General features: G+C 35.9%; 1 protein-coding gene across 10 annotated transcripts in view; it reads left to right on the forward strand.

Annotated features, from left to right (window-relative positions):
- Positions 1-13,013, forward strand: part of CASK (calcium/calmodulin dependent serine protein kinase) — a 187,041-nt gene that overhangs the window by 154,241 nt on the left and 19,787 nt on the right. For 3 of the 10 annotated variants that reach the window (XM_053969729.1, XM_053969728.1, XM_053969730.1), the window contains 5 exons: positions 104-182; positions 2,399-2,484; positions 3,521-3,589; positions 9,080-9,148; positions 10,538-10,573. In XM_053969729.1, coding sequence (XP_053825704.1) covers positions 104-182; positions 2,399-2,484; positions 3,521-3,589; positions 9,080-9,148; positions 10,538-10,573 — 339 coding nt within the window. The remainder of the gene's footprint in view (positions 1-103; positions 183-2,398; positions 2,485-3,520; positions 3,590-9,079; positions 9,149-10,537; positions 10,574-13,013) is intronic. The other 7 variants (XM_053969734.1, XM_053969733.1, XM_053969735.1 and 4 more) reach the window with 3 other exon arrangements.

Genomic DNA, 13,013 nt, shown 5'->3' on the forward strand with positions numbered 1-13,013 from the left:
CTGTCTTCAAGCTTTCAGGAAATATGACTATTCTTAACCACTCAAGAATCACAGTGCTTAATATTTTATTTTAAAAGTATAAACATTTCTTTCTTTTTTCTAGGGAATCACTTTAAAAATGAATGAGCTGAACCATTGCATTGTGGCAAGAATTATGCACGGGGGAATGATTCACCGGCAAGGTAATCACATCTCATGAAGAGTTTTGTCCTCAAACACAGTTATTTGAGGTCCTTTTGTACAAACTGTGTACATTTTCCTGATTGTGACTGCTACTATTCCATAGCAGTGTCCCTCTGTGCCTGCATGGACTCCTGCTAACTGCTTTAGTTACCTTCCAGTTGTAGATTTCTGCCAGTTTTGAGGTGAGGGGCCACTGTGTTTCATTTAGGTCTTAATTATGATAATTGCTGTCTTACTAGTGAGTATAGCTCATCAAGAGATGGAAACACCAATAATTTCTGGAGCTGTGCTTATTTAATTCTCTGTTTAAAAATAAATCCTTACACAAGTAGCAGTACTTTCCCTTGCAAAAATGAAAGAGCTTTGTCCACACAATTCTTGAGGATCTTTATATTTTTGGTGTTGAGAATCACAAAAATAAGGTTTAAAATAAAAATATTATTTGTGCCTAGATTCTAAATCTTATTTTCAGTTTTCATTAACATAACAAATCCTGCAAACGTGCTTTTTTTTTTTTCTCATCCCCAGTCTTCTCCTTTTTGTCATTTTGTGCTCAGATCAGATGTCCAGAAGTAACTGGGTTTTGTCCTGCTTTAAACAAATTTTAAAAATTTTCTTAATTTCTCAGACCAGAGTTCTCTCTAGCCTTGTGTTCCATTTCAAAGGAAGCTAGGAACAGGTAATTTGGAAGACAAAACATATATTCACTTTGTCTGACTGATATGGTAAAGTCTGTCAGGAAGCAGGGAAAGACAAAAGTTTTAATACAAGCAAAGATGCAATTCAGAGAGAATTCTGTCTTTGGAGGACATTCTGAACTGAAATTTATTTGGCTTCTGAAAATGAGTTTTTAAAGGAGATTGCTCTAAGATTCACAGGAGCAAGGTTTTCTTCCAACTGTGCTTAGGTAGTGGTGATGTTCTGCAGAGTATTGCTTAACATTACTGTGTTCCATAATGGGGCTAATAAAACTTTTAAAAACTTGCTAAAACTGGGTAAAATATCCAACTGTGCCCATTACAACTCTTCTTTTTAATTATACAGTATCTTTTATTTCTAAAGATTTGGGAAATTTACCTTATTCTCCATGTGCTTCATCTAGCTAAGGTAGTGCTTCTGCACTTGAAAATGAGCTTTACTTCAGTGGTTCTGCAGTATAGTCATCTAGTTTTTTAATGCTTCTAATTCTCTTAGTGCTCTAGATACTTCTTAGCTTCACTGCTTCATTCAGCATACCTGTATTGAGAATATTTTTACTGAATAAAACAACACAAGTGTCATTTGACAGTGATCTCAAGCACCATCTTCGAATCCTATTGATAGGGCCTGTGCCTTGAATTGGTTTTGGGGAGTGTTAGGTCGTTTTCTCTGCTGTCTCTTTTTGCTGTATGGAAAACTGCCAGGCAATATCAGCAGTGTCTGGATAATAAATCTGCTGTGAGGGTTACAGGAACTGTATAATTTCAGGTCCAGCAATATTAAACACAAACTCTGCAATTCCCAGTCACAAAATTGTAGCTGCTGTGAAGCTGTCTCCTGTCTCTAGGCCAACTCTGTCTAGTCCTGGTGATTGAAATTGTTCTTATTCCTAAGGTGGCAGAGTTGAAATGGGAAGAAAGGCTTTTAAAGATTCCATCTACTCGCACCTTCCAGAGAATTCAGTAAAAATGAACCACCAGTGTCAGTCATTTAAAATTGTCTGTTTGTTGTTGACATGTCTGCCAAATGTCTATTCTTTATTCCCAGTTTTTATGTATACTTCTCCTTACAGTCATGAGCATAACAATATTCACTTCTGTCAGAGTGACAGAAATGGGAAATGATGCAGAAAAGGGGATTTTATTTGATACAGGGATGTTACTGAATCTGATTCTCAGTCTAATATGTAATTCCATCACTTTATGTTTTGAATAGTATCAGAGAATCTTTATAGTATTCCAGGCCATATGGTGGTTTTGATTTAATATTGTTGTTTAGTAATAAAAACATATTTTTCCTGTTCACTGATAAGATGCCTGGTCATCTCTTGCTGTGTATTCACTACACTCTGTAAGACAGATTTGTAACTCACACAAAGTCCTTTTCTGAATCTAGCAAAAAAATATTTTAATGTTGTTTTCTGTTCATGCCTTTCTATGAATATTAGTGCTGTGTTATAATTATTTCAATTTATAAAACATGTCCTGAGGTGATTGTGTGTTTGTTGACTCTGCAGGTACGCTACATGTAGGGGATGAAATCAGAGAAATAAACGGAATCAGTGTGGCAAATCAAACTGTAGAACAACTACAAAAAATGCTTGTAAGTGCCTGAAGTCTTCTCCATATCCTCTATAAAAGTGCCTGTCTTATTTAGTCAAAACTTTTGTGTAAATGTGTTCTAACTTCCCCTTTTTCTTGTGTTCTTGATAAACTACCTGTCTATGCAACAAAAAGTTCTTTCAGTTTATAACAGTTGGGCTCACAGTTACTGAAGCTAAAAATTTAAAAAACATTACTTAGTCTGTCTTTTTCCAGGAAAACTCCACCTTTGACCTTGCTGGTAGAGTCTGTTTGATATTTCCATAACACTTGTTAATTTTTCTGCATGCAACACTACCATCTTGGATGGTATCACTAATCCTAGACAAGCTTCAAGGGAAATAGAATTTTTTTGGAGTCACAGTAAGCCAGCCAAAGAGAGAAAGGAGAGAAACTCTGAGATCTCTTGAAGTGATCTGCTCACATTTCTGCCCAGATAGAGTCCTGCAGTTGTCAGCCACGTGGTATTCAAGAGTATTCAGATTGCCTTTTAAGAAAATATGTTGTCACAATCTGCTGCTGTTCTGGAGTTACTACTTGTTATAAATATTCTTATACAATAGTAAATGCAAAGTGGCAGACCCCATGTCCTGTTTTGATGAAAGACTGTTTTGGAAATTCCTACCTTCAGGACAGTAAAATGCAGCTTTCCAGAAACTGAATACAGTTTTGCTATTTAACATGTATGATGAAAGGGAAGAAAATGCCACTTTGGTAGAAAAGACTGTAGATGACAAGAATTATAGCTACAAAGAAAAGGTTGACATGGAAGAAACCTACACATCTCTGAATCTCTCACATAAAAATACAATTCTGGATTCTAGGCATTCAAAACCTGGTCAGGTGAACAAACAGGTAATGCATGTTCATCCTTTAGTTTAATGAGGACTATTTGAATGTTTGTTCATAGGTGATATGACAACTTACCCATGGCATTTTAGCTTTTCATACTTAGACTCTGATGTTTTCCTTTCTAACATTGACAATTTGGAGATTTTCTTTTCAGTGTTAGTCTCAAAGTGCTTCTTTTTTCACAGAGGGAAATGCGTGGAAGTATTACCTTCAAGATTGTGCCAAGTTATCGCACGCAATCCTCATCCTGTGAGGTAATGAATTTAATGAGCCATCCCCTTTCTTCCCCAGTCCTGTAACTAACTGCCTGCTGATGGCTGAATGTTCCTGCTTTCTGGGAAATTGTTTCTGCCTGTCCTGTTAGATCGCACACCAATTTTACAACAAAGATAACGGAACACGAGTAGGTCTCACCTACCTACTCAGCCCTGCCTTCATATTCATCTCATCAGCACCTTAACTAACTCTTTACAGCCTATTAAAGAAAAAAAATAGGAAAGGGGATCCTCAACTCATGCCTTTAAGAAGCCCCTTTAAAATATGACCATTTAAACTCATACTTCAGTAAGTCTATTGAGGTTCCCAAGCTGAGGAACAATCCTCCTCTTTTTTAGGCTTTAAACATTATATTGCTGCTTTGGGCTGTTAAGGGTTAATTGAAAAACCTGTTTCTGTATAACCCTGTTGAGGAAAATTTGTGATGGTCGTGTGTAACAGTTACATGTGGCTTAATACTATGTTTCCATGAAGAAATGGTCTTTGTCACTATGGAAGAAAAACAGATTTCGAGTTGTTGCTGAACTAGAAACTTGGTATTACAGCTTTTGCACAGCAACCTTTAATTCCCTTCTGCTCACAAAGTTGCATTCCAGATTGCAACTGAAGGGAATTAAATTGTCTTTAATGGCTACTTGAGAGCCCCTGTTCAGTGTGAGCTTACAGATGGCATTTGCAGCGTGTGGATGGTGCCAATCTCTCCAAGCCACACGCTTAACTGCGCAAACAGCTCCCGAATTAGAGCTCCCCGAGTGAAATCACAACCCCTGCTGAAGTCAAGCACCTTATCTTAATTAGAGCTGTGATTTCACCCTAATTGTTCCTATGGCTCAGCAGATGCGAGAATACACAGAAACTGCTATTGTGGTTGTCAGAACAATCTGTTTTGCAAGGGAAAAATTACTGCTTTTTGGTTGCCTTCGGTACTTCTAGTAGAATTCAACAAAAACTAAAAGGTTTTAGAGGTAGAAGGTTTGACAGATTTTGACCTATGAGGCCAATTTTCTTAAAATAAATATGAAACCAAAAGTTTTTCATGAAAGGCAGAGGCTGTTAAAAAAATTGCAGCATGCTGACAAATTCATGTATTGACTTCTGTGCTGCAAAGAGGAGTAATAATAAAAGATACCTCACTTCACAATATTGAAATACAGAAACTGATGAAACTGCAGACTTGCTGAGAAGACGATTATTTGAGAAATCTCAGCATTCAGCTTTAATTTAATACTATTAGTTATCATTTTAGTACTAGCAGGTAATCTCTTTTCTTTAGCTTTGTGTCCTTAGGCTTTTCATGACTATTTATTTCACAGAAGAATGGAAAATAGACTCTTACATTCCTTTGGAAAAAAAATGGCTAAACTAGAAATGTGTGATCAAAGAGAAAAAGAAATCCTGTCTAATTATCCCATTTTGTAGCATTTAGCATTCATTAAGTCAGAGATGAATGAGTCCTTTCCACCTGCTCTGCTACACTAAGGCTTTGGCTTGATTTTCATCAGTTACAGGTGTACACAAAAGCCCCAGTGTTCTTAAATCATCTTCTAAAGCATCACTAATCCTTTGGTACACAGAGAATTTTGTTCACAGAATTTTTCAGGAAGGTGATTCAGAAAATGAATCAAATCCTTAATCATTGATAAAAGGCTAAAAATCAATGTTGACTGTCATTACTAACACAGAAATCTTGCTTCTCATGACCTCCAACAGGATAAATAGAGTGATATTGGGACTTCACTAGTATAATCTTCCTAGTTAAGGTATTTTTTGCAACATTTCAGTCTGTGTTTGATTCCCCCCTCCTTCAGTCATGGACTGGTGCTCATGTAGTGCAGTTTTATGAGAAGAGGAATATAAAACAGAATTGAGGACTGGGAGCTTTGAGGCTCCTACCGGGATCACATCATTGGATTGCAAGACATCCTGTTAGTCTTGAATAAGAAAAAACTACATATTAGGAGAATCAGAGATGATGTGCCTTTTATTTACCATCCTAGGCCTTCACAAAGGTGAGGGGGGCATGGAATGTTTCTTTTTTATTAACTGGGATGTGAATTTCACTTGCCATATTTGTCTTCTATTACAGTCATTTAAAATAAGTGTTATTTTCTAAATATTGAGCCATTTCTGCATATATATATATATATAGGGAAGTCTTTTTCCTACACTATATGATTTAGGGTCACTAGGCCTTTTACAAAATCTCAGCTGAAAAATTTCAGGTTTTTTAGGCATTTGTGGCTTTTCCTGCACTCATGCCCTCCATTCAGTTACCAGACCTTCTATTTCATGGAGCAGACCTTGCTTTAAGACATAATACTTTTGAATTCCCTTGTGTAAAAATTGGATCAGCTGATCTGGTGTGAGGTGACCTGTTTAGTCACTGGCATGGCAAATGACCTGAGTTAACTCACATATTTAGATAACAGGGGGCCAGGGTGTTGTTCTCTTCATCAGATACCAGGAAAATTGCAGATTTACATAAACATGAACTTATGTAACTATTGCAACACATCCTTCTTATGGCTGATGGCTGTGGACACTGTCTGTGTGTTTCAGTTTTATCCCAGTGAGTAAGCATTTTGCTCTGGCTACATTTACATTCTTTCTTTGTACTGACACAACACTCAAAGTAACTTTTTATAGTGTCAGATATGTGAGAATGGTAAGAGAAGTACTTTTTTTCCTCTTCTTTTTTCTTTAAACAAAAAAAATCCTTATAAACATTCTTCATGTGTCATACTGCCTTTGTGAATCTCTTGTTTCATTAAGAAGAAAAGCCTTTATACATATGAGATTTTAGAAGCCTGGTGGTAATCACCACGGATTTTTTTCCTTTATCTTTCATGGTTTCCATTAGTGCTCAAACATCAGGAGTTTTTATTGTCTTAAACCTTTTTTAAATTTGTATTAAAAATACTGACAGACATGTTAAAGTATTTTCAGAATTTTGGAAAGTCTGTCTGGTTTTATTGGAGGTTTTGCTGGTTTTTTTGTTTGAGTTTTTTATATCTGGCAACAATGTCGTTGATCCACCTGTTTTGTCAGTATCTAATTTGATCAGGTCATATTTATTAGACATCATTTATTTCTTCTGTATAGGTTTGCATCTCAAATACATTAGTTTATCATTCATAAACCACACCTAAAAATAGGGAATCAACAGGAAGCTGACTTTGCCATCATTTGGAAATAATTGTGGTTGTTTCCTCTGAGGCTCTGGCTCTGTGGTTCTTCAGCTGAAGAGTGATGAACCCAAAGATTTTTGTGTTTTTTGTCTTGTTGCTGGAGAAGGCTGGGAAGTCCAGACAGTTGAGTTTACTAAAATGTAATTATAACAACCTTTCTACATTACTCAGAATCATTGGATCCTCCAAGTGTTTTTCTGCCCCTATTCCCAGGAAAAGGAGGGCTTGTGCGGATTTACTGGAGAAACAAACTCATAACCAAAACTGAATTCTTCCAGGCCAGTCCTAAGCAGCCCTGTTATTCTGCAAGGATGCAAGGATCTCTGTGCTCATTGATTTGTCTCATTAGATTGTTCATAATACAGTTTTTCTCCTAATTTTTGAGTCTGGTATTTTTTGAAAGACTTGTCCCTAGAAAATTAAGAGTCTAAATGCCTTTGAATTTCTGACAGAACAGCCTAATTATGTAAAACTCACACATAAAAAATGTCTCTTGACTTACATGTTAGATTATTTCTGACAGTACTGAAATCACCAATAGCACTGAAAATGTATATTTTCTTCAGTATGTTATGATGAACATTTGCTTTGAATAATATGCTGTCTTGTGTTGGGAACTGTTGGAGGAATACAAATCAAAACATTCTCAAACCAAGAAAATTTCCTTCAAAGGCAGAATCCTTCAAGACAGTCCAGAAATAGTGGCATTCTCTAAACTTGTTTTTCTCCAAATGATTTGGGTGCTTGCATCAGTTTCCAAAGCTTTCCCTTGCTCCCTTGCTAAACCATCACTGACAATAGATCATAACAAACCATATTAAAGAAAAAAAGTTTAAATTTCTTTTTCACTTCTTGAAAGTGAGAAAATAGCAGAGACGGAGTTGCAGAGCCAGCATAAAATCTCTTTATAAAGCAAGGAAGTTACTGCCTTTTTGAAAAAAGTTCTTCTGGTTACAAGTTGATAAAGGTGATGCTGATAATCCATACACAAAAGGGACAAAAAAGAATACTGAATCCTTTAGGCTTTTCAAATTTTTTTGTATTTTTAATTTTTTAAAATATTTTTTTCACTAATGAATGGTTTATTTGCTCTCATTTGAATATTTTAAACTTGTGTTGGAGTGATTTTGTAATTAGAATTTAGAGCTGATTTCCCCCAGTCCATTACACATTGCAAATACTTGTGGGAGGCAAGTTTTGTTCCTTGTATGTAGCATTAATCCCTGATTAGTGTTGCATGAACAGTTTAGCTCCAGGTTTTTCATTATTCACAAAAGATACTTATATTGATAAAATATGACAGGGTTAACTTTGTTTGCCTAGAAAACTGTTTTAGCCCTTTTTCTCTGCTGTCCTTGATGTTACACAAAATGACCAGAGATTCCTAAGCTGACCTTTGACATGGAATATTATATTCCAGAATTCCTGTGAGGGTAAAAGGGATTTTTTTTTTTTTTTTTTTTTACAGTGTATGAGTGGATTATTTTATTTTCAGAAGAGATGGCTCAATTATCTGACCTCACGGAATTAAGCACTATGCAGTCAAAATGGCATGTGAAAAAGATTGCTCTGAAAAACCCAACAGAAATTCCTGTTCTCCTTCCTGTAGAATTTCCCAGTGTGCTCCCTGTGTCTGCTCTCTCTGCACTGAAGTCTAGGGCCACACTGGTAGTGTGGGTCAAGGGAATTGGCTTTTTTTAAAGTGCTATATTTTGGCAAGGTTTGATACTTTCAAGCCCATTAAAATGTTGGAGGAAAACCCTCATTTGTGCTGTAAAATGGATGGGAGAAAATCCAGCTTTCTCCTCAGGTCCCAGCCTCAGTGTCTGTGAGGCACTGCAGGGAGATGCATCTTGCTGAATAGAGACTGACAACCACCAGAAAGCTGGAAAAATATTCAGAAACATCTTTAAAACAGGATATGGGCCTCATTCTGTTCCAAGTACTGTTCAGAGTGTAACTTCCAGGTACTTTAACCAAGACTGGTGTATGATGAGGGCTGGTAGCGTTGTCAGCCACGTGAGATCTCTGAAGTCCCAGTTATTAAAAAGCTGAAGGCAACATAAAAATAGTTATTACCTCAGATAAATCAAAATGTCAAACCTGAATCCCAAGCTGTGGAAAAGCTTTTCAGCTTTACAGAGTTTGTAGTGTGGAAACTTTCACAAATGAAGCAGCTTAGCAAATGGTTATAAGGCTGTGGATGTAACTGTTCTTTGAAATATTTCTGTGTTCCTGTGATAGTGTTGTGTTGTTAATGAACCTTGTGTCTTATTTCAGAGAGATTCCCCCTCTACATCCAGACAGTCCCCCGCTAATGGTCATAGCAGCACTAACAATTCTGTTTCGGTAAGATTTCCAGTTCCACACAGAGAAAGTGTGAAAGTTTTGTTGGTGCTCATCTGCCATTACTGTTATACTTATCGTGTGGTCAGTGGAAAATTTTGTCCTGCTGAGAGAACCCAGGTTATTGCATATGTAACTCCCCATTTTCTTTTCTTTTTTTTTTTTTTTTTTTTTAAAGGGCTTTTTCCAACATGTTCTTCTCATTAAAAGCCATACAGTGAATTAAATGTTAATAACTGTATTGTGACACTTCAGTCATCCTTAAACCATTGTCAGCACTTTCCTCAAAACTGAGCATAGGTTTAAGTGGAAGCTTTTATTTCCATCCTGAACTTCAGAAGCAGAGTTTGAAGGAAGAGAGTAACTGTGCAGTTGGTATCCCAAGACATTTTAGATTCTTTTTTTTTTTTAAGTTTTGTGTTTGAGAGCCCTCTGGAACGTGTACTGGTTTCCGCTATCTGAGTTAAGGAATTGGTGTGCTCTCTGCTGTCGTGGTACGTGCACATACTGTGTGAAACATGAGCCTTGCCTGGATATGGAAAGCAAAAGGAAGTGGCTTTAAGCTGCACTACAAACCAAGCTATTACCATCACATCTTTAACACAAAGTACTTCTGTTTTGTATGTGTTCAGGTAGAAAGGTGCTGTCGATCTCCTGTTCTTCCTAAAGCACATTGGTGTTAAAATTCGTGTTGTTTATCATTTGTTGTTGTTTGGACCAATGTAGTAACTACACACAAGTTTCTTCAATGAGTGCTGTCAATATCATGAGTTCATGGGACTAGCTAAAAACAAACAAAAAAAAACCAAAACCAAGTAACTATTTCTTTAACTATTGATAAAAATTGCAACTTAGACATTATTTGCCACAAGGTAAAGTGCTTATTAATTAGTAGAATGAAAAATAATTACATGAATGAAAAATTTAGGACATTTTTGTGAATTAAATTTATAACATGAAAGTTGTTATAATCTTAATTCTCAGATTCTCACAACTGATCACATTATACATTTTTAATCATAGGTTTTTTAACATTTATAATAGCCTCTCTCTTTTAAAAGCAAAACTTGATACTTAAATGGAAAAGGCATTCACATAATGAGCCTCTTTCACTTGGTGGTGCTTTTGTGTTGAAGATGCTGAATTATTTATTAAAAAGCACATTCTCTATCTGCTTAAACTTTTTACCTGCTTTCTTCAGCTTGCTGCTAAACAGCCTGGGTTTGATTTTTCTTTAAGAAAAAAGTTATTTCTAAACATGGGTCAATGCTTTATACTTTTGTCTAACTTACCATTTTACTGTAATGTAGTATGAATCACTAACAAACAGTGTTATGTACCCTTAAAAAGTAAAATGAAAATTTCTTCTCCTGGGTTGACTTTATTCTGCAGGACTTGCCATCGACAACACAACCAAAAGGACGACAGGTGAATAGATATCCTCCCTGGGAATTTTTGTAAACTTAGCTGCTAGCAAACATCCCTGCTTACCTTTTCCCCACTCATATTCTGTATGTGCTGGACTAAAGCATTTAAGCTTGAAAAATTTGTTCCATTTTTTTTCACTTTTCTTTTAACTCATTTGTTTGTAGCTAATTCAGTTTTTTTTTTTTCATATGTCCACATGTGTGAGAGTTACAAATTCACTGAGAATTTAACTGGAGATGTTGATTTAGTTCAGAATGCATTAATAGACTTCCTGTTGTGCAGTGACCTGTTCAGGTTTTAATCTTAGAGGAAAGCTCAAATTTCTATTTTAGCTGGAATGGAGACATGTAGGGCAGGTGTCTAAAACTCTAAAATATTTTGCCGACAAAGATCATAAAGCTTGAGTTTATCTGAAACTAGTTATTAACATTAACAAAGTTTTTCAAAGAAAAACATTAAGGATAGTTTCTGTTAAGGCTTGATGAATCTGGTGTCTTAAAATTTCAGTCCTTAGTCCCATTTTCAATAGCCTCCATTAAATTTGTTACCTTGACCTGGTGGTTGTGCACGTCAGCACAGACCAAAGAAAGATCTTCCCTCTCCAGAAAATTCCAAGAAAGCATGTGGGGCTTCTCAGAGGATTCCCTATCTTTCTTTTTGCAATTTTAAGAATTTTTGTTCTTTTTCAGCAGCCTCCAAGTGAGCACATACCATCAACTGATTTGTGATTCATCTCCAGTAACAGCTCCAGTTATTTATAATCTTTCCAGAATCTACCTCTGAATTTTTAACTGTGTACTCAGCCTCCTTCTCTGCCAGGAATTTTCATAATAGCTCTTGCAATTCCATTCAAGAAGTCAATCAGCAACATTAACTCTTATCTTTGAGAATCTTTTTATACTGCTGTCTGATGGAGTTGGCTGGAACTTCTGTTACAAGAATGGTTTGCTCTTACTTCACTTCCCATTTTTAAAGCTCTCTATGGTTCTTTCAGCTTTCCATTTTCTTCTGAAGCTGCCTGAATGTAAACCTGGAGAGGCTCCATGAAACACCTTCCAGACATTTATATTAGGTTTTCATTTGGCCCTCATGGGGTTTTTTCCCCAGAAGAAGAAACTTTGTTCAAGGCAATATCAAAATAATGGTGTTTCTCTTACTCACACCATTTATAATTACCTGGTTTTTCCCATTGAACCAGCATATTTTTCTTGTCATCCTTGAAAACAATGAGGGCTTGGTTAATAGATATATTTTTATGTGTCAGGAAGTCTGTAATGTTCCATGAGCTGCCAGTATATGGTGGGTAATGGCTCAAACTGCAGTAGGGGCTTGAAAAGCAGAGAAGTTTCTAATAGTAAAAATAGTGCTGATGTTTTTAGACCTATATGAATAAGCTTCAGGCAAAATAAGGGATTGGCTCAATATTGATTACTTCATGAAAAACAAATTACTAAGTAAACATAATTGGTTTCAAAATATCCTATTTCTCAAGTAATTAAAATAAGTTGGGTTGCTTTTTTAAACTCAGTGCACAGCAGAGCAAGGGTCAGATTTAATATATTAAAAGTTGACTTCCACATTGGTCTTGTCATCTGATGCTCTCACTGCAAACCAATAAAAATACATCAGATACAAGAGAAAAGTGATTAGCCATTTTAAGTTAATTTATTCATATGTCAAGGTGCAGATTGGATTACTTTTTTAAGTGCCATGAATAGTGCTAACACTGCATAGTTACAGCTATTACTGGAGCAGAATTTGAGCAGAGTTGAAAAATGATTGTTACAGTTTTTAAGAAGGATGATAGTTTGCAATGTAATTGTTGGGGATTTTTAAATCTAGTCTATTTTTAGTAAGAAAATCAGCAGTATGTGTATACAAGGCTGGCTGAGATGCTGCAGGGTGATGTTTGACATTCATGAACTGTAGAAATTATCCATCTAGGGCATGACACTTAATTTTGATTTTAAGATCCTTGGGTTCATCAGGGCTCCAATTAGCAGCCAAAACTGGGTATCACTTTTATTTTTATTTTCTAGGGTTGAGACCTCAGTAACACACAAGGAAAGTATTGGTATAATCTTTTAAATTGTGAAGTCAAGAGTCTGGATTCTTTCTGTTCATGTTCCTTAGAGAATAACTTGCTCAAATCATGAGTTTTATTTACACAGGAGCAGACTTTTACTGAAAAACCCATACAGAGAATTTCCACATTCCTCCTGAGTAACTCTGTGATAGGTACAATACAGGACTTCCTAAAAAAATATTTTTTTAATGTCTTAAATCTTAAAAATTCTCATTCTAAAGACCACTAATAAAGCCAAAGTCCTTTATAGTGTCCAATAAGGTTTCCTGTCACAGAAAGTTTTAAAACATACCATGGGACTTCAGTTGGATACATTACAGATTGAGTTGTAAGGTGCTGGCTTGTGTTCTGGAA

The sequence above is a fragment of the Vidua macroura genome, chromosome 2 (genome assembly GCF_024509145.1).
Source record: "Vidua macroura isolate BioBank_ID:100142 chromosome 2, ASM2450914v1, whole genome shotgun sequence".
Classification (NCBI taxonomy): domain Eukaryota; kingdom Metazoa; phylum Chordata; class Aves; order Passeriformes; family Viduidae; genus Vidua; species Vidua macroura.